General features: G+C 37.8%; 1 protein-coding gene across 2 annotated transcripts; it reads left to right on the top strand.

Moving 5' to 3' along the window:
• Positions 1-9,143: 9,143 nt before the first annotated feature.
• On the top strand, positions 9,144-18,239 carry utp15 (UTP15 small subunit processome component). 2 transcript variants are annotated; one of them, XM_048169111.1, is made up of 13 exons: positions 9,144-9,250; positions 11,163-11,302; positions 11,454-11,546; positions 11,641-11,825; positions 11,954-12,132; positions 12,905-13,030; positions 13,251-13,386; positions 13,485-13,566; positions 13,674-13,829; positions 14,097-14,198; positions 14,290-14,423; positions 17,528-17,586; positions 17,714-18,239. In XM_048169111.1, the coding sequence occupies exons 2-13, from the start codon at positions 11,213-11,215 to the stop codon at positions 17,926-17,928; spliced, it is 1,557 nt and encodes a 518-aa protein (XP_048025068.1). In that variant the 5' UTR covers positions 9,144-9,250; positions 11,163-11,212; the 3' UTR covers positions 17,929-18,239. The 2 variants fall into 2 exon arrangements, with proteins under 2 accessions (XP_048025068.1, XP_048025067.1); XM_048169110.1 differs by lacking the exon at positions 9,144-9,250 and adding an exon at positions 10,474-10,628.
• Positions 18,240-19,821: the final 1,582 nt, after the last annotated feature.

Below are 19,821 nucleotides of genomic sequence, written 5' to 3'. Positions count from 1 at the left end.
CAGCAGGTAGCTAATTGCCTTGTATTTTGAGACAGGAGAATTAGTGATGCCTGGATTCGACAAGTGGCAGTGACAGTGGCATTGTGAGTAGTGAGACTACGATGACAGTGATGGAGAAGTTTTACAAAAGGAAAAATGTAAACTCCGAACTGGGCCCTGAATTCGGACCCAGATGAAGGCCCTAGTGTGAATGGAGGTCAAAAGAAAGCAAGACGGTGACCTCGAGCAAAGTCTCAAGGCAATACAGCGAAAGCTATATGTCATTTGGATTTACTTTCACCGGGGATGCAACGACACCAACTCCGTTGTGCTTGGTGTGTGGTGAAAAGCTAGCCAATAGTGCAATGGTCCCAAGTAAGCTTAAACGCCATCTCCAAACGAAACACCCTTCGCTGCAAAACAAGAATGCGGATTATTTTGTTCACCTGCATGAAAACATGGAGAAACAGGCAACTTTTATGAGAAGAACCACAAAGGTAAATGAGCCCTTAAAGCTAGCTACCACATTGCTGAACAGAGTCATTAATACTTCCCGCCTGCAAAGCCATTGTAAATGAGATGCTCGCACCTGAAGCGGTTAAAGAAATAGCCAAAGTCTCTCTCTCAGATAACACAGTTTTCAGACGTACTGATGACAAGTCTGCAGACATCGAAAGTGTGGTTTTGGAAAAGATCCATATCAGTAAGAAATTTGCTTTGCAACTTGATGTCTACTGATATTAGTGGACATGCTCAACTCTTGGCCAATGTGCGTTTTGTGGATGGAGACATAATCAGAGAAAACTTCCTATTTTGCAAGGCATTGCCAGAAAAAGTAACAGGAGAGGAAATTTTTTGGGTCACATCAGAATATCTTGAAAAAGGAGGACTTAAGTGGGAAAACTGCACGAGTGTCTGCACTGATGGAGCTGCAGCCATGGTCGGGCGCACCAAAGGCTTTGTAAGCAGAGTGAAGGAAAGAAACCCAGATGTGATTGTTACGCACTGTTTTTTACACCATGAGACCCTCGTAGCCAAGACTTTACCAGCAGACCTAGTTCCTGTGATGGATGATGTTGTGCGCATGGTAAACTTTATGAAGACACGACCTGTGAAAAGTTGCATATTTGCATCTTTGTGTGAGGAAATGGGAGCAGTGATTCTGACAAATGAGGGGTCCGACAATATCTGCTGGCATACCTGGCAGATATTTTATCATCATCTGAATGAACTGAACACACGAATGCAAGGCCGAAATGAAAACCTGCTCAGATAGTACAGATAAAATAAATCTATTCCGTTGAAAGGTGCAACTCTGGCAACAACATGTGGAAAGTGGCAACCTTGAAATGTTCCCACTCACCAAGAAATGGCAAGATGTCAACACTGCTGCATTGTGCGAGACAGTAGGTGAACATTTGAAAACTCTTGAGAACATGTAATTTTACTTCTCTTCAGCCTTCACTGAATGCCTTGACTGGGTTAGGGACCCATATAGCTCAACATCAGTCGTTGGAAAGGACATGACTCTGCAGGAGCAGGAGGTTTGCTGATCTACCTTTAGACAGTTTTTGGTTCACTGCTGCCAAGGAGTTCCCAATTCTGGCAAACAAAGCTATTTTGATATTGCTCCCATTTTCCCCGACATATCTGTGTGAGCTGAGCTTCTCAAGCCTGACTGCTATAAAAACTAAAAACAGAGAGAGACTAAGAGCTGTTGAGGAAGAGCTTCGTGTGTGTCTTTCTTCAATTCCTGCCAGGATATCAGCTCTGTATATTGAGTGTATATTGTTAATATAGGCTACAGAGTTTCATTTTTTAACATTTTCAGTTGGTGGTGTGCCTTGTGATTTTTTTCAATGAAAAAATGTACCTTGGCTCAAAAAAGGTTGAAAAACACTGTTTTAGAGGGTTGTCATGCTGAGGACTCCTCTTTCCAGTTTAACGGCTGATCTAGAGTTCTCCCCTCACTCAGAGGGACATTTTGCAGAGTCTCTGCTCCCCAGCAGATGGGTTGTAGGCCTCTGCTCCTAAACTAGCAAAGCTGCCTCCATGGTGTATGTATTAGGGGTGGACTCAGATTCCTTACACCCCCCCAGAAATGACAGGCCAGGACTGATATTTTATTAATCATTGGACATATTCCCTTTAAGGTATTTGGGGATTCTCTCCTGCATTACTGCAATCCTCTTCTGTTGAGTCAATGCCCCCTCCTGGAAAGGCGTAACCTCACAGAGTCATATGGATGGAGGAGGCTTTGGTGGAGGACGATGATCCAGGAGAGGGATGAACTAACAGAAAGTACAGGGTGGTGCAGGGGGTGGAACTATCCAGGGGATGGCCTTAAACAAGGAAAGGCTGATGCTGACCCAGGACACAGCCAGGACTGGATGACCTTGGCGGCCGCAACGGAGCCACAGTGATGACCCAGGTGTAAAAGTCAGAGACAGCGAGGCCGATCGCCCGATGGTCACTGCTGGAGTAGAGGGCCAGGGCCACGGGTCGACGTGGAACAGAATGCTCTGAGGCCAGAGGTGGAGCAACAGACTCCTCACACCAATGAGATGGCTACCAGCAGTCCCAATGTGTATCCACACCAATGAGATGAGGCTTAGGTGGTAGAGAGTGGCTGATGGGAGACAACAATAACTGGGTGGTATGAGTGGCTGAGGACAGAGAAGGAAAAATGGAGAACAGAACAAAAACCAACAAAAAAACAAAGCCTTCATTATGGCAGTCTGGAGAGGTGGTGGGAGAGGGAAGCTGGGTGGGGTTAGCAAAATCAGGGCTTAAAAACGAAAAAAAAAAAAATCAATCGTTCCACTCCAAGCAGAATCGGTATTTTGACGTTTCTGTTCCAGCGTTCCTTCGTATTATAAACGTTCCGAAACCGGTTTGATTAGAAAAAATAATGGTTAATAACGTTATTTTTATTTTATTTTTGCATGTGTAACGGAGGCCAGCTAGTAGTTTCTGTGCGAGTAAACCTCACTCCTCTGATCTCAAGAGATGCTCTAGCGACTGACGCTAGAGGTTGCAGCCTTTAGCCTCCTTGTTAGAGCGTCCGACTCCCATGCCGGAGACCCAGGTTCGAGACCCGCGTAGGGCGGGGTGAGAAGGACCTGGACAAGAGGGGTTACACATGTAGCCTACTTACACATACTATAAACTTACACATACTCAGATACAAATGTATAGTATAATGCAATGTAAGTCGCTTTGGATAAAAGCGTCTGCCAAATGCATAAATGTAAATGTAAATGTACTTAATAAATTTATTAAAAAACAAAGAGTGTATTTGCCGTCTTAGCCAATAGGCCTACATATAACAAGATTCTGTCCAAATGTAAACCTATTAAACGAAAGGAAAAACAATGGTTTATAAATTAAAGTATTTTTCAAGATATTTTAATGTTTGCTGCATGGTTAAAAATACCAACACTATTCCTGAGAGGAAAAAAGTTAAGTCGCATAAGCCTATACTTCGCATTTTATTATTACATTCAGAAATAATAATAAAGTTATCGGTAAATAAAGTAAAATGTTTACAAATAGACTAGTCTTGTAAACATACATTATGAACAAAACTGTCCTATATTATTTTACCTATCCACTTAGCCTATACTCCACAACAAAACCTCTAAAATTAACAGTTGGACTATTCAGGCTATATAAACGTCAAGCCAAAACGAATAATTTTTTTTCTTTAAGGCCATTCCAGCTTCTATTGCTATTCAAGGCAAGAAATAGGTTTATTTATTGGAAATAAAACTAAATAAGATGCAAAACGAATTTAAAGTGAATCTGTAGCCTACCTTTCTCATTCGGCATGAATCAAACCATTTTCATTTTCGAGACAAATGCTAAACTATTATTATATGAGCTTTATACTTTACTCGCATTATCGACATCATCCTTCATCTTATAACAGCACAGTGAGGCGGTGGTCACGGGTGGTAAACGGCAGATTGTATTACAGAATTGAATTGAGCAGTGTAACGTTTGGTTTATGCATTTTATTTTAATATTTAACAGGCTGAGATAGATCAAGTAGCCTAAGCAATGCAAGAATTAGTGTGCGCGCGCGAGGCGCCGGCGCAACCACTGGATTTGTTTTCCTTCAATTCAATTCACATTTATTTGTATAGCGCTTTTCACGATACATATAATTTCAAAGCAGCTTTACAGAGAATGCATGTTAACATCACAATTTAAGAATGCAGTTAGCAAATAATGTAATCAATTAAATTTACAATCACCGTTAGCAGTTTAACTGAAGGTAGAAACAATAAGCTCCTGGAAAAATGAATTACATTAACAATAATTAGGATATAGAAATTGGGCAATGTGCATGTTGATCCAGATGATTGAGTCTTCTGAAGTTCTCGCAGGAGTTGGCGCCGTCTCTTCATGTGTTGGTCAGGTCTTAAGAGGCTGGATCCAAACTGAAACTGATGTCCTCTTTAGTCACCTCGTGACGAGTGTCCCGAGGTAAAATAGAAAAGCAAATGGAGAAAAATTAGCGTAGCTGCTGTTCATAACATTAAGTAAAGATAGTCATGTGCAGTTGATCTGATATGAGATGCATTATGTGAATGCTTGGCTAAAGAGATGCGTCTTTAATCTAGATTTAAACTGGGTGAGCGAGTCTGAGCCCCTAACATTATCAGGAAGGCTATTCCGGAGTTTCGGAGCCAAATGTGAAAACGCTCTCCCTCCTTTAGTGGACTTAGATTTCAGGTACAACCAGAAGTCCAGACTTCTATACGACAGTAAACTGTCTCCGTTATGGTCATACAGGTAAAAAGACATAATTCATTCATTTATAAAAGACACTCAAATAAAGAAAACAAGCAGAATGTCCGTTTCCTTTCCTAGATCTTTGGACTGTGCCACAATGAACCACTTTAGTTTTGTTAATCTGTAGACCTATTTTTTTTAGCCTATAGGCCTAAATATTGCCTTTTATTTTATATGTGTTATGTAGGTAGGCCTAGTTTTCTCCGTTCACAGAAGCGCTGCAGATGCGTGATGTGACGTTGAAAAAAAAAAAAAAAAAAAAAAAAAAAAAAAAAAAAAAGTACTATCCTGCAATTTTCGCTGGTTTCAAAACGCACAAGCTGCATTTTACTTGACATTCATTTTCACTTAAATGTAGGCCTAATACTTGACGGTTGGTGACATATCATCGGAAAAACTAATGCCAGGACATTGCCATTGTGACTTACCTAACCTATGATGACTTGACAGCTGGGCTGAGCGCGTGAGCGTGGGCATTTCACTCACGTTGGGTGCGTCAGCGTGACATTTGCATAGGCTGTACTATTTTAATTCGTGATTGGTTGACTGCCAAATCAAAATATTAAACGGAACGATAAAATAACGTTGTTAACCGGTTAATGGCCATTTCAAATTAGCGTTTCTGTTCAGAACGATTAAATTTGATTTGGTTTCTGGTTACGTTCCGGTCAAAATTTCGTTCGTTTCCGGTTTTCGTTTTCGTTCTCGTTCCTTGAACCGGTTCAGAGCCCTGAGCAGAACTGAAGATGATGATAAACATTCTGGCATGATGAAGGGACACAGGGAATACATTTCTCCACACTCACATAAATTGTCCATTAATTCCAGCAGGTATTCACTCTCAGTGGTGGGAGGGTGGTTAAGGCTCGCTTCCATCCCTTGTACTCCAGCAGGTACTCACTCTCAGTGGTAGGAGGGTGGTTAAGGCTCGCTTCCATCCCTTGTACTCCAGCCAGTACTCACTCTCAGTGGTGGGAGGGTGGTTAAGGCTCGCTTCCATCCCTTGTACTCCAGCCGGTACTCACTCTCAGTGGTGGGAGGGTGGTTAAGGCTCGCTTCCATCCCTTGTACTCCATGAGGACTCCCACAGCGATGGATGGTGCAGCTGACTCACACACCTGGTCAGACACTGGTCAGACACTACCGACTCTGGGGTGATGTCCTGCTTGGTTGCTCCCACTTGTGCTCCAGCTCCTTGCAGTTAGATGGCATCTGGCTGGGAACTGGATTTGGAGTGGGGTTGGCGTCATCGTCAGCTGGTCTGATAGTCAGCATTGATCCACAGGATACCAGCAGCCACTCCACATAGTTAGCAAAGCTCCCCTGAGGACCCTCCCCAGACAACAGCTTCTTGTTGGTGGTGTGTAGGCCAGCATATTGAAATGAGCAGAGGCAATCATACAGGAAGTTTGATAGATGTGCAAGATAAAGGAAATCCTTTCATCAAGGGAGCGATTCCCTTGTTTAAGGCATATTAACAAAAAAGAAGGATTGTCCATGGTGAAAGAACAAACAAAAAAGCCACACAAAAAAAACACACAAGACGAAAACAACTATACAATATGCAACACGTAACGTAGATCACTTCTGGGTCGGGTCTTCTGTTTCAATGCTGTGTTGCAATGCACACAAAGATGAAGATAAACAGGCAATCTTAAGGCTGGTTCACACTGCGATTTTGGCCACGATTTGATCGTCGGAGACAAATTTTGCAAATCCTAAAAGATTCCTATAATCCTAGCCTAAAATCTGTTGTCTTTGATCGCTAGTTTGACATGTTCACAGACAGCAGGTTAATGACCGTTACGATCAAATTTTACCTCCGACAAAGTTCTGGCAGTGTCAGAAGATTTAGCGCACAATCCTCCAGTGTGACTTCTCCTACGACGAACGTCAAATTGTCTTCGTTTTTCAAGACAAGCCGTGATCAAAATTAATGATAGAGATGTCGTTGTTTGCTACCATTTCAGTCCCGTGTGTAAAGCAGCTCACAGTCATCAAATGTGTATGTTTTGATGATGTAAAACTCCGGACAAGTTTTCATGCGCGCATCCGTTTTTAACGCGTCTTGACTGTCATACAGTCTGACATTAATGACAGCCGAGATCCCACAGTGTGTGACATGAGGATCATGTTCGTACAGTCTGACAAGTAACCATCGTAAAGGACTATTATAAATCGCACACTGTGAACCCGGCTTTAAATCCACAGAGAAATTCAATTCAATTCAATTCAATTCAACACAGCTTAACCAGAGGAGACCCATCAGCAATGACCAGAAACGAAGGGACTTAAGTAGGCTACACTGGCAAAACAGGATAATTAATGACAAACACCTGAACTGAATGATGAATCAAATTAAAGGATTAGTCCACTTTCAAATAAAATTTCCCTGATAATTTTCTCACCCCCATGTCATCCAAGATGCATGTCTTTTTTTCGTCAGTCAAAATTAAGGTTTTGATGAAAACATTCCAGGATTATTCTCCTTATAGTGGACTTCAATAGTCTCCAAACGGATGAAGGTCAAATTAACAGTTTCAGTGCAGCTTCAAAGGGCTTTAAACGATACCAGACAAGGAATAAGGGTCTTATCTAGCGAAACGATCAGTCATTTAAAAAAAAAATACAACTGTATATGCTTTATATAAACAGATGTTCGCATTGCACGTGCTTCCGCTTTCCGTGTTTGTTCCGTACGTTGAATAGGGAAGGCGTAGGTAGGGCTGGGCGATATATCGCATGCGATTGTCACGCGCATTTCGTCAGTAAAGCCGGTTCCCTGATTACCGCTAAATCGCCATTACCTGCTTTAAAATGGAGCGGCATTTAATAGACAGAACCGTAGATCACTGACAAGCTACGCAATATCGCGTTCATTATCGCAGATGAATCGCCTTCGATAATGAACGCGATATTGCGTAGCTTGTCAGTGAACCACGGCTCTGTCTATTAAATGCCGCTCCATTTGAAAGCAGGTGATGGCGATTTAGCAGTAATCAGGGAACCGGCTTTACTGACGAAATGCGATATATTGCCCAGCCCTAGGCGTAGGACATACAGCGTACGTTTTTTTAAGAATACAGAAAAGCGGGAGCACGTGCAAAAATGCGAATATGTGAAAATGGTAATATCTTGCACATGCGTTACATGTTTACTCTATCCACCTTATTTGTCAATGCAGAAATAAGGTGTTTTTTGTGAATGTGCGAGACTTCCGATTTATTAGCCGTTATAGGGAAATAACGGGACGAATATCAAAGTGCAGTAAATTGTAAAAATAAGGTGGATAGGTGTGCGCGAGGTGAGTGCTACGTAAAAGAATGCGTATATGCGCAAGCACATAGTCTTTCTTTATAAAGTGACATTGCCAACTACTTTTCTGGCATGTGCAGTAAAGCATTTTTAGTCGTTTACGCAGATCCGTGTGAACAGGGATAGTTTTGATAACATTGTCATCTGTACAAAGAAAAAACATTTCCGTTTTTAGTGCATCCCTAAATTCAGAAGAACTATGTTGCAACATGGCTTATTATTCCAATAAGCTACAGTGATGATATTTATACTGCACATGCTCCTCCTAAGAAAGCAGGCACATGTGATTGTGTCCATTCCTTCTGCATAAAATGCTTTAAGCTAAAAAGTATGTATGTAAGTATGCTGTCATTTATCACAATATTGATGAATTTTATTTATTAATAAAGAAGTGTAATTGTAATTTTATGGATTAATACAGAACCCCTTTCAATAGTATGGTCTTGATTAGCTGGTTCAGATGTGTTTAATTGGGGTTAACGCTGAAATCTGCAGGACAGTGGGCCTCCAGGAGCAGGATTGGACACCCCTTCACTAAACTTTTTGCTAAATGTTTAAAACATGTTTTGGGGATTTATGAACCTTTTTACTAGTGAGGACCAGTAAAATGCCCTTACTAGTTGGTTGTCATAATATTTCACTATGTAAGTGAGGACATTTTGCCTTCACAACAAGTATAACCAAACCTGTGTTCAAGTTCACAGAGATGTTATTAAATTTCAGTGTATTGGTTTTGATTTAAAATATATATATATTTTGTAGTTCAAATGTACCTACTTTTGATGCCTCATCTCCTACTGATTTAAAATCCAACAATCCAAGATTTATTTTCATAATTTTCACGACTCATACAGGTGTAACCCCCCTTACCCAGGTCCTACTCGCCCCGCGATGTGCGGGCCTCGAACCTGGGTCTCCGGCGTGAGAGTTGGATGCTCTAACGAGGAGGCTAAAGGCTGCAACCTCTAGCGTCAGTCGCTAGAGCATCTCTTGAGATTAGAGGAGTGAGGTTTACTCGCACAGCAACTACTAGCTGGCCTCCGTTACACAGGCACATGAAGTCACCAGCTTGGAATATAAAGCTTACATTCAGCGGATGGAAATATAGCCATTACATTGATTTTGCCAGGAGGAAAGATGATCTGAACACTGTTGTGTAAGTTATGGCATTATATTACTCTGGCATTACATGGCTTGCCCATCCACATCCCTCTGATCCCGATATAAATTATATTACTATAATTAAAAATCTTTTTAAAAAACAAAACATTTTCTTACGAAATTATGTGATTTCTTTTGATAAAATACATCATTAAAAATAATCGTAACTGGGTAACAGAGAAATTATAGCTACAGTTAGCTTCAAGATAAACATGACAATTAATAAGATTAAAAGTCACTGTCAATCACCATTGAGGGTGTTTGAAATAACGTCTGACTGCGATCCAATGTGGATTTTGGTCAAATGATGAGGCAGAAATATGTTGCTAGTAACTTTTTAGAAACATTTTATGGGAAAGATACACAATTACAACTTCTGTGAGGTGTGAAGTAAAAGTAATATAATTACTGTTGCTAGAAATTAATACAATAATATTACTTTTGAAAGGAGTAACAAGTAATAAATTAAATTTTTTGAGTAACAAGCCCAACACTAATTGCAACTTCCCCACTCTCCCCTATATATAGGCCTAGTTCACGTATAAGTTAGTCTTCAGGATGACCAGATTCCTCCTGACTTTTCCTGCAACTTGTGGAGATAATGTAGACTAAGTAACTTGAAGAAATAGGTTGATCTAACACTTTACGTTCCCTTCATTAGTGAGATTCAATAAGCTACTCACCTGTTCAATTCATCAATTCATTTACAACAACAAAAAAAGTCTAAAAGAAATGTAGGCTATAGAAAATATTCTTGACAGATTATGACACTAGTTCAGCCATTCTGCATTCAATGACGTGCAATTATCAGGGTGAGACTTGACTATTCAACAGAGAACTGGCTATTTTGATAAGCATGACAAAAAGCAATTGATAAACAGCAGACTTTTGTACAAAATCAATTGCATGAACGTACCAAAGCATAAAGCAATATGTTCAAAATAATGAGAAATTGATTTTATGATGTTCACAAGTGACTGGATGATGTGGAGGTTCATTGTGTAGGCCTACAATAAAATGTTTGGGCTGATATTGTAAAATTATTCATATTCCAAGCTCCAGATACTTCCTTCAGGAAATCATGTTGTGTTTGTACAATGTCTTCAATAAGAAGCGAAGAAAACTTATTTGATCAATGGTGTTTTGCACAGTCTGGCTGTTGTGTGTACATTTACGTGTATTCACAAAAGAGACCGTAAAATCGCTACGGATCATTTTCAATAAAGTTTGTTCAACACCGGAAGTGTGACGTCACACGATGGCGGCCTCCATGTGGCTGTAGAATCAACGTGATTGTGCTCATGTTTTGTAGTCTGTAACGTACAGAGAAGCTATCAAATATCTGTTTAAATATTTTTGGAGGCCACAATAAGGTAAGAAGACATTATAATATTTAGATTAAACGATGCTGTTTATTGAAAAAAACCATACAAGAGTTAATCTCCTCTTATCATAAGACTGTAAGTGTATGGCTGATAGAAGTAGTTATTATTTGTAGAAAAAGTTGTATACAGGGACTCCTTATTTTAAGCGAGACCGTGAGCATATTTTATGTATCCTCTTTCATACTTTAAACACAGCTGCATGTTCCAAATAAAAATGAAAACGACTTGTGTTCCTGTACTTTTATGAAAATAATAATAACTATTGGTAATACAGATGTATTATTCAACATTTGCATTTGTGTATTTGTAAATTATATTCTTCGGAATTGTATTTGTTGTTTTTTTTGATTATTTTATATTGATTGCCAAATGTTATATGTAAGGTTTTGTAAACGAAATCAAGCTGCAGTCGTAGCTTGCGATGCAATGCTAATTTATATAAATTATAAAGTCTGTGAGCCTGTCCTTTTTATTTATTTTGTGTAAAGTTGTGATATCCATATGAATGTTTTGATATTGCAGGTCCTCAGAGTGAACCTGCTGTCAACTGAGAATCAGTGTTCATATCTGAGATGGCTTCGTTTAAACCCACCAAAATTCAGATCTATCCAAAACTAGGAGAGAAAGTAACAGAGGATACGCTCTACTGGAAAAATTACAAGGTCTGAAAAAGCTCTTTTAGGAATTGTTTTGCTCATAATTTATATGTCTGAAGGTGTATCTTAGCAGCTTTAATTGGTCAACATTTCTTAGAAGTCGTTTACAACTTATACACACTTGTTTTGATGACGTTCTGTGTTTTTTTTCTTTCAGCCTGCTGTGCAGATTAAAGAGTTTGGTGCTGTAACAAAGATCGACTTCTCTCCTCTGCCACCTCACAATTATGCGGTCACAGCCTCCACCAGAGTGAGTCCATTTTCGCTCATTACGTAATTTCCATAAAAATAATGTCACAATAAAAAAAAAAAAAAAAAACTGATGTTATAATGGTCTGCATCAGATCCATGTTTATGGACCTCACTCTCAAGAGCCTATACGGAGCTTCACACGTTTTCGGGACACAGCATATGGAGGGAGCTTTAGAGGCGATGGGAAGCTGTTAGTGGCAGGAAGTGAAGAGGGACTCATCCGACTGTTTGACATCAGTGGCCGAGTGGCTCTCAGACAGTTCACAGGACACTCCAAGTATGACCTGGAATGAAAAAATGATTATTGAATAATATATTTAATAGCTTAAATCTCTCAAATCATTTCTCTAACCCCAGTAAAGCAAGTCTTAAGTCTGTCTTTCCTATTCTCTCTCTCATGTGCAGGGCGGTACACACAACCTCTTTCCTGTCTGATGGGTTTCGTGTGGTGTCGGGGTCTGATGACCTGTCGTGTCGCGTGTGGGACGTTGCCAGTGCTGTTGAGCTCAGCTCATTCACTGAACACACAGACTATATCAGAGCTGCCGCCCCCAGCAAACTCAACCCAGATCTGTTTTTCACAGGTTACTATTTTTAATTCAAATCTCAGGCATGATCATCCATCTAAATCTGGCTTAGCCAGATCCATACGTTTTAATATTGACAGAAATAAAATGAATATGCATATAAATATACATGAATTAGAATGTTTTTTGTTTCATAGCGGCAACAAGTTAGTGAGGTTAAAACTAATCTTTTGGTTTAATCTTTTATGGCACAAAATGGACATAATTTTTCGATTTTTAACAAATTAATACTTTTATTCAGCAAGGATGCATTAAATTGAACAAAAGTAACTGTAAAGACATTTATGATGTTACTAAAAATGAATTTCAAATAAATTTTGTTCTTTTGAACTCTATATTCATTAAAGAATATGAAGGAGCACAACTGGTTTCAACATTGATGTTAATAATAATAAATGTTTCTTGATCCGCAATTCAGCGTATTATAAAATCGATTTCTGAAGGATCGTGTGACACTGAAGCCTCGAGTAATGATGTTGAAAATTTTGCGACCACAGGAATGAATTAAATTTTAAATTATATTAAAATAAAAAGCTTTAAAAAAAATTTTTTTTTTAGTAATATTAAACAGTATTACTGTTTTTACAGTATTCTTGGTCAAATAAATACTGCAATGGTGAGCATAAGAGACTTCTTTCTAAATAATAAAAAAATCTAACTGACCCCCCCCACCATTATTGTGTATATGAAATTGTTAAATATGCTCATAAAGGTTATAGTTTGTACAGTATTTAATGTTTGCCCTGAATAATGGTTATCTCTGTTGCAGGTTCATATGACCACACAGTAAAAGTGTTTGACGTGCGGTCAGGGAGCAGCGTGATGACCATGCAACACGGCCACCCTGTGGAGTGTGTGCTGTTGTACCCATCAGAAGCCCTGCTGGTGTCCACAGGTAGACAACACTCATCAGTCATTAGTAATGCTTAGAACCCCTTTAAACCATTTATTCTCATAGGTCATAATGCAGATATATAGACTTGGTGCAATAATGTAGTATTTAACCGCTGTGCTATTTTATTTCTGGCTCTTCCAGTTAAGATTTCAACATTTTCTGTTTGTTTTATAATAAAATTTCTGAGTTGTGTTGAAATAAATTTGTGTATGCATTACAGGAGGGCGCTATGTGAAAATTTGGGACCTGTTGAAAGGCGGAGAGCAGCTTGTTTCTCTTAAGAATCATCACAAAACAGTTACGTGTGCATGTCTGAGTTCTACGGGCAACAAACTGCTCACAGGATCACTGGACAGGTGTGTTTGCATGTGTGAGCCATAGTAAAGAAATGCTGGGGTGAAAAAGTTTTGATTTTTCAAAAGGATTGATTTCTTCTGTTTTCTTTCCATGTTAGGCATGTCAAAGTGTATAACTCCTCCTATAAGGTTGTGCATAATTTCGACTGTGCGGCATCCATCCTTAGTCTGGCTATTGCGGTATGTTCGGTTCACTACACAGGAAGAAACCTATAAATATGAACTTTTAAAAGTGATTTTTCACTTGCACTTGAATTAAGGTGTTGTTCATTGTGGTTCTCCTCTAGCCTGATGATGAAGTAGTCGCCGTGGGGATGACCAATGGCGTGTTGAGCGTCAGGCACAGGAAACATAAAGAAGAAAAAGAGACGTTAACTGGTCGAAGGCGACGGGGCCCAGCGTACCGGGTCTTTGTCAAGGGGAAGAACTTTGTGCCCAAACAGGTGACATTTTATTTTATTTTATTTTATTTTATTTTATTTCAATTAATAATTAAATGAATTTTAATTTAAGTAAAATTGATTTAAAATTAAATTAATAACCAGCTAAAATTGCTCTGTAATATTGCTATGCTACAGCAGAAATATTCATATCATAATATATTCATAAAATAAGACTTCTTTTTTTAAGCGCCGTTTATTATTATTATTATTATTATTATAATTTTTTTGCTTCATTTGTGTCTTACTGTCTTAATTTCTCTCTTTTAGGATGATTTTCTGGTCAGTAAACCAGTGAAGCTGCATCTACAGAAATATGACAAACAGCTAAAAAGTTTTGAGGTGTCCAAAGCGCTGGACACAGCTCTGCAGGTAAACACACACCTGTGTGTATATAAGACATTTCATGTTTGATATGACTGTTCAGATGAAGACATCACTATATGTTTGTACGTTTACACAGACATGGACACGCACCCATAAACCAGAGGTGACCGTCGCAGTTATCATGGAGCTTAACCGCAGAGGAACTCTGAAAAACGCTCTCGCGGGACGAAATGAAGAGAGCTTAACCAAGATACTCAGCTTCCTTCTCAAGTCAGTAACAGTATTATGACTTAAGATTCTCATACAAAACATTTTACATTTATGAACACTTCAAAACAAACAAACAAAAAATATTAATATACAGTACAGCCTCATCAGGCGACTTGTTGAAATTCATAAATGTATGAAAGGTTACAGCTGTTCATGGGTGAATGGGTTATATTTCACTTTAAAATGTAAATATTAAAAACGGTATAGTTAGCATGAAGACAAAAAGAGCATATTTTGGTACATGGTTTTTGCATTGTGATGTTTTCATGATAGTTAATCTCATATCATGTTTTGAGTTTTGTTCTCACTGATTATAATTACTGTTATACAGTAGTTTTTTTTTTAATTGTAGATGTAATTACTGCCATGATGTATATTTACATTTTAAATAACAGTTTTTTCACATTTCAGTTATGAGAATTTACTAAAAAGTGCTTGTCATGAAAATATCATACAGAACTCTTGAAATTTGATGCATTTGATACAGTACATTTGGTAGTAGAAATAGTACAGATATGCCATCATTTTGTTTGCCATCATTTTTTTTTTAAATTTAAACGATTAGTTCACTTTCAAATTAAAATTTCCTGATAATTTACTCACCCCCATGTCATCCAAGATGTTCATGTCTGTCTTTCTTCAGTCAAAAAGAAATTAAGGTTTTTGATGAAAACATTCCAGGATTTTTCTCCATATAGTGGACTTCAGTAGACTGGGTAAACCCAACCTGATCTGCCGGCGATTTGATTTCGCCTGGCAACTCAGACTGGAAACCTGTACATTCATTTCTACTGCTTCTGTTACACTTTTGCGGTAACCAATCACAGACTGGCTTATTCACCTTGCTCGCTATTGGCGGGTACAGAGCTCTTTCTATGGCTCTGGGCGGGTATAACACGATGACGATAGAGAAGCGACGGCAAGCACGACTGTCAATCCAATTCCTTTTAACCTCTCAACGGTGCTGAATGACTTCTTTAGTTTAGCAAACAAATTGCTCGAGTGGGTGTAAATACCGATCACTCATGTTTTTTTTTTTTTGGTTTTTTTTGCACAACCTGCAAAAATCGCTCGATGCCATTGCTGCTTCTGCAAACCGCTGATCAATGCTACAAACCAATACAAACTAAACCTGTCTGGAGTTTTCGTGTCGCTCTGCAAAGTACGTCACCCGGATAGTTGATCTGATTGGTTGAAGGACTATCCAATTGCGTGAATAATGCTCGTTGATCACGCCTCTTGTGCAGTAGAAAATACATACTGACTCCCTAGACCATCATCTTGAATGATCATCTTGAACTAGCTCTCTTTTTCTTCTCTATTTGAATTCCAGCAGTGTAGACGCTGCTAAGTGTATTACTGCCCTCCACAGGTCAAAGTTTGAACTAAATTGTCATATACAATATGCTAGTGCAAGTATATAACGATTAGTTCAAACTTTGACCTGTGGAGGGCAGTAATACACTTAGCAGTGTCTACACTGCCGGAATAGAGGGTATGCACATTACGTCACCGTCGTCCGTTATGTCTGCAGTCACGCCCACTGAGTGCCACAAAGACTGAGCGGCAGCATTGGTTTTCAGTGTGAATGCCGTGAAAAACACACAAAACACATCCAAAACAGGAAAGAGCTTTGTGATTGACTGTACAAATAGCTTTGACACAAAACCTGAGGTAGGCTATATATTTAAAGACCGCCGAAAGCTACAGAAAAAAGAAGCAAATGGATCTCTGCTATTCACAGAAACAACTGAACTCCAGGCAGAGAAACATGGATTTGCAGTTATCATTTTGTGTCGAATTGTTGGATTTTGAGGTAAAATCATACCCAATATATTGTATTGTTGTATATTGTGTTGACAAATCATCAATTAAATATTTACCATCTTATATTCTGCATAATTGGGTGTTTTTAAATAAACACTGACAAAAACTATACAAGTTTTAGGGCTGGACAATATGACGATATATATAACATTGATACAAGTGATTACGCGGATTTAAACCTACCTATATTGTAGTCATATAAAATATTCACAGGCAGATTTGCTTTATATGTTTCCCCAGCGTCGAAATCGGGCACATATAAATGTCAGGAAACACGACTCCTGGCTGCATGTTAATATTCATGGATTAGGTTTATTTGACAAGTTGTAAGAAACACTTTCGAGCCAAACCTTTAGTGTAATCATTTGTTTTACTCGCGTTTTCGCAGTTTCCCCTTTTAAATCCAGTCATGCAGCAGATTCTTTTACCACTGAGTGGTAAAAAGTTCTTTTACCACTGGACTGAGTGGTAAAAAGTGACGTCGATGCATATCCTCTATTCTAATAGAGAAGAAGAAGAGAGCTGGTTCAAGATGAGCATTTATGGTTAAAACGTATATAATTTAAAAATATTTTTAGAAAATGAGCGATGTTTTCTCTAGATAAGACTCTTATTTCTCATCTGGGATTGTGTAGAACGCTTTGAAGCTGCACTGAAACTGTAATTTTGACCTGCAACCGTTTGGAGTCCATTGAAGTCCACTATATGGAGAAAAATCCTGGAATGTTTTCATCAAAAACCTTAATTTATTTTCGACTGAAGAAAAAAGGACATGAACATCTTGGATGACGTGGGGGTGAGTAAATTATCAGGAAAATTTTAATTTGAAAGTAAACTAATCCTTTAATTACAAGAAAAAGAAAGAAAAAATATATTGTGTGTATATGCATGTTATTGAAAGGCTGCGTGAAATTCACCTTTAGACAGTTTACTCTTAAAAGAGATTCAGCACTGTTAATATTCTCTGAAATGCAAGCCATCCAATTCTTTTGACGAAAGCTGGACTTCTTAGAATGGTTAAAGCACTGGGAAATTCTTTGGCTGGTTCTTAGGCACTGTGTGGTGAGTTTGAGAATATGGGTCACACGACCCAAGTGACCCTTAACAGGAGGTCTTAAATCTTAAACATGAACAAGCCAAATGAGTCCTGATCACATTTTCTTGATTCAAAGCATTTAATGCCACTATAGATTTATTAAGTGAAAGTGACTTCACTTGATATGAAAGGAATGATTCAGAAATTAGGATAAAGTATGATTTTGGGTATTGTTTTTCAGGCACATCACCGACCCACGCTTCTCTCGCCCTCTGCTCACCGTCGGGGATCTTGTTCTTGGTGAGTTTCACATCAAATTATGTGCACGTGAGCAAAAGAGAATGAAGAAGTGAACTGCTGGTTACGAAACAGAACAGTTTTTCTATGTTTTTCAAATGCTTTCTTCATGTGAAATATGTGTGTGTAGATCTGTATCAGCAGGTTATTCCCCAGTCACCTGTAGTCGAACGGTTGATGCAGCGTCTTTTAGACCTGTTGGGTCGGGAGGCAGAACTTCAGCAGGAGCTCTTACAAGTCTTGGGAATCCTGGACACACTTTTCGCATCCTTGACCCTCAGAAAAGAGGTCACCACCCTTGCCGCCCCACCAGTAGCGCAGGGGTCACAGCTACAGGCCGCCTGACACTCATTACAAAACTCTGTGTAATCTTGTGACGCATCGAAACATGCTGGACTTTGACAGAGGCGTGGTGGAAACGAAAGGGAAAAAAGAGAGAAGAAAGGAAAGAAAAAGAGAGACAGCTGTGTGGGAAAGATGTTGCCCAATGTCAATGAATACTCACTGTATGTCAGCCATTTTCTGCTGATGTTTGCAGAATTTGAAACTGTATTTTGTATATTCCTATCATAAAACCTTTAAATCTTTGTGTTTTGGTTATTTCTTTTCGTTAATAATAAAAAACATCCTGCTATTATGAAATGGGCCAAAACATTTATGGTTGCTTTTTTCTTTCTTTTTGTCTTTCTTGACCAATATCACTTCATGAAATCAAGCGTGTTAGTCAATTTTGTGCATGGATAGGATGTTGTGTGGTCTGACAGAAGTTAGAGTAACTTATTTAATATAACTTAAAATTTATTACAGCATGTAACCAATAACCATACGTTCAGAATTAGGGGGATTAAAGAAATCTTTCAATCTGGCTATTGTTGACCTTGAATGTAACCACACATTTCTGGCAATATATTAGTAGCCTAATATATTAAAATGTTTACAGAATATACAAAAAAAAAAAACCTAATTTAAGTGTGATGTAACATGCAAAAGCCAAAAAAAAAAGGTGTTAAGACCTTTTAAATTAAAATTAATACCGTACGCAAAGAAACCCATTTTCAAAATACATTTGTATTATATGTATTTTATTTATTTATTTTTTAAAAATCTGTTTTTAATACAAATACAGGAGAATCATGAAAAAATATTTTCCCAAAAAATAAATAAATAAATATATATATATATATATATATATATATATATACACAGATACAGATACAGATACAGTACAGTCCAAAAGTTTGGAACCACTAAGATTTTTAATGTTTTTAAAAGAAGTTTCGTCTGCTCACCAAGGCTACATTTATTTAATTAAAAATACAGTAAAAAACAGTAATATTGTGAAATATTATTACAATTTAAAATAACTGTTTTCTATTTGAATATATTTCACAAAGTAATTTATTCCTGTGATGGCAAAGCTGAATTTTCAGCATCATTACTCCAGTCTTCAGTGTCACATGATCCTTCAGAAATCATTCTAATATGCTGATCTGCTGCTCAAGAAACATTTAATGTGTACAATTGTACAAAATATTTGTGTACAAAAATTTTTTTCAGGATTATTTGATGAATAGAAAGTTCAAAAGAACAGTGTTTATCTGAAATCTAATCTTTTGTAACATTATAAATGTCTTTACTGCTTTTGATTGATTTAATGCATCCTTGCTGAATAAAAGTATTCATTTCTTTAATTTCTTTTCAAAAAAATAAAAATAAAAATTCTTACTGACCCCAAACTTTTGAACGGTAGTGTATAATGCTACAGAAGCTTTGTATTTCAGATAAATGCTGTTCTTTTGAACTTTCTATTCATCAAGGAATCCTGAAAAAAAAGTACACAACTGTTTTCAACATTGAAAATAATCATAAATGTTTATTGAGCAGCAAATCAGCATATTAGAATGATTTCTGAAGATCATGTGACACTGAAGACTGGAGTAACGATGCTGAAAATTCAGCTTTGCATCACAGGAATAAATTACTTTGTCAAATATATTTAAATAGTACACAGTTATTTTAAATTGTAATAATATTTCACAATATTACTGTTTTTTACTGTATTTTTAATTAAATAAATGTAGCCTTGGTGAGCAGACGAAACTTCTTTTAAAAACATTAAAAATCTTAGTGGTTCCAAATTTTTGGACTGTACTGTATATAATGATAAAAAAGTGTAATTAAACTAAATAAAACAAAAAATAGAAGAGAAATCACTCAATACATATTGTAATACAAAGA

Source organism: Megalobrama amblycephala, linkage group LG19 (assembly GCF_018812025.1).
Source record: "Megalobrama amblycephala isolate DHTTF-2021 linkage group LG19, ASM1881202v1, whole genome shotgun sequence".
NCBI lineage: Eukaryota > Metazoa > Chordata > Actinopteri > Cypriniformes > Xenocyprididae > Megalobrama > Megalobrama amblycephala.
The sequence above is the reverse complement of the archived record's forward strand: the minus strand, read 5'-3'. Positions and strand labels throughout refer to the sequence as shown.

Bases quoted from the DNA above. Each gene is read 5' to 3' on its own strand.
- utp15 (XM_048169111.1), top strand. From the start codon at position 11,213: ATGGCTTCGTTTAAACCCACCAAAATTCAGATCTATCCAAAACTAGGA. The intron at 11,547-11,640 runs GTGAGTCCATTT...GGTCTGCATCAG, and splicing joins CGGTCACAGCCTCCACCAGA to ATCCATGTTTATGGACCTCA. The intron at 13,387-13,484 runs GTGTGTTTGCAT...TTTCCATGTTAG, and splicing joins CTCACAGGATCACTGGACAG to GCATGTCAAAGTGTATAACT.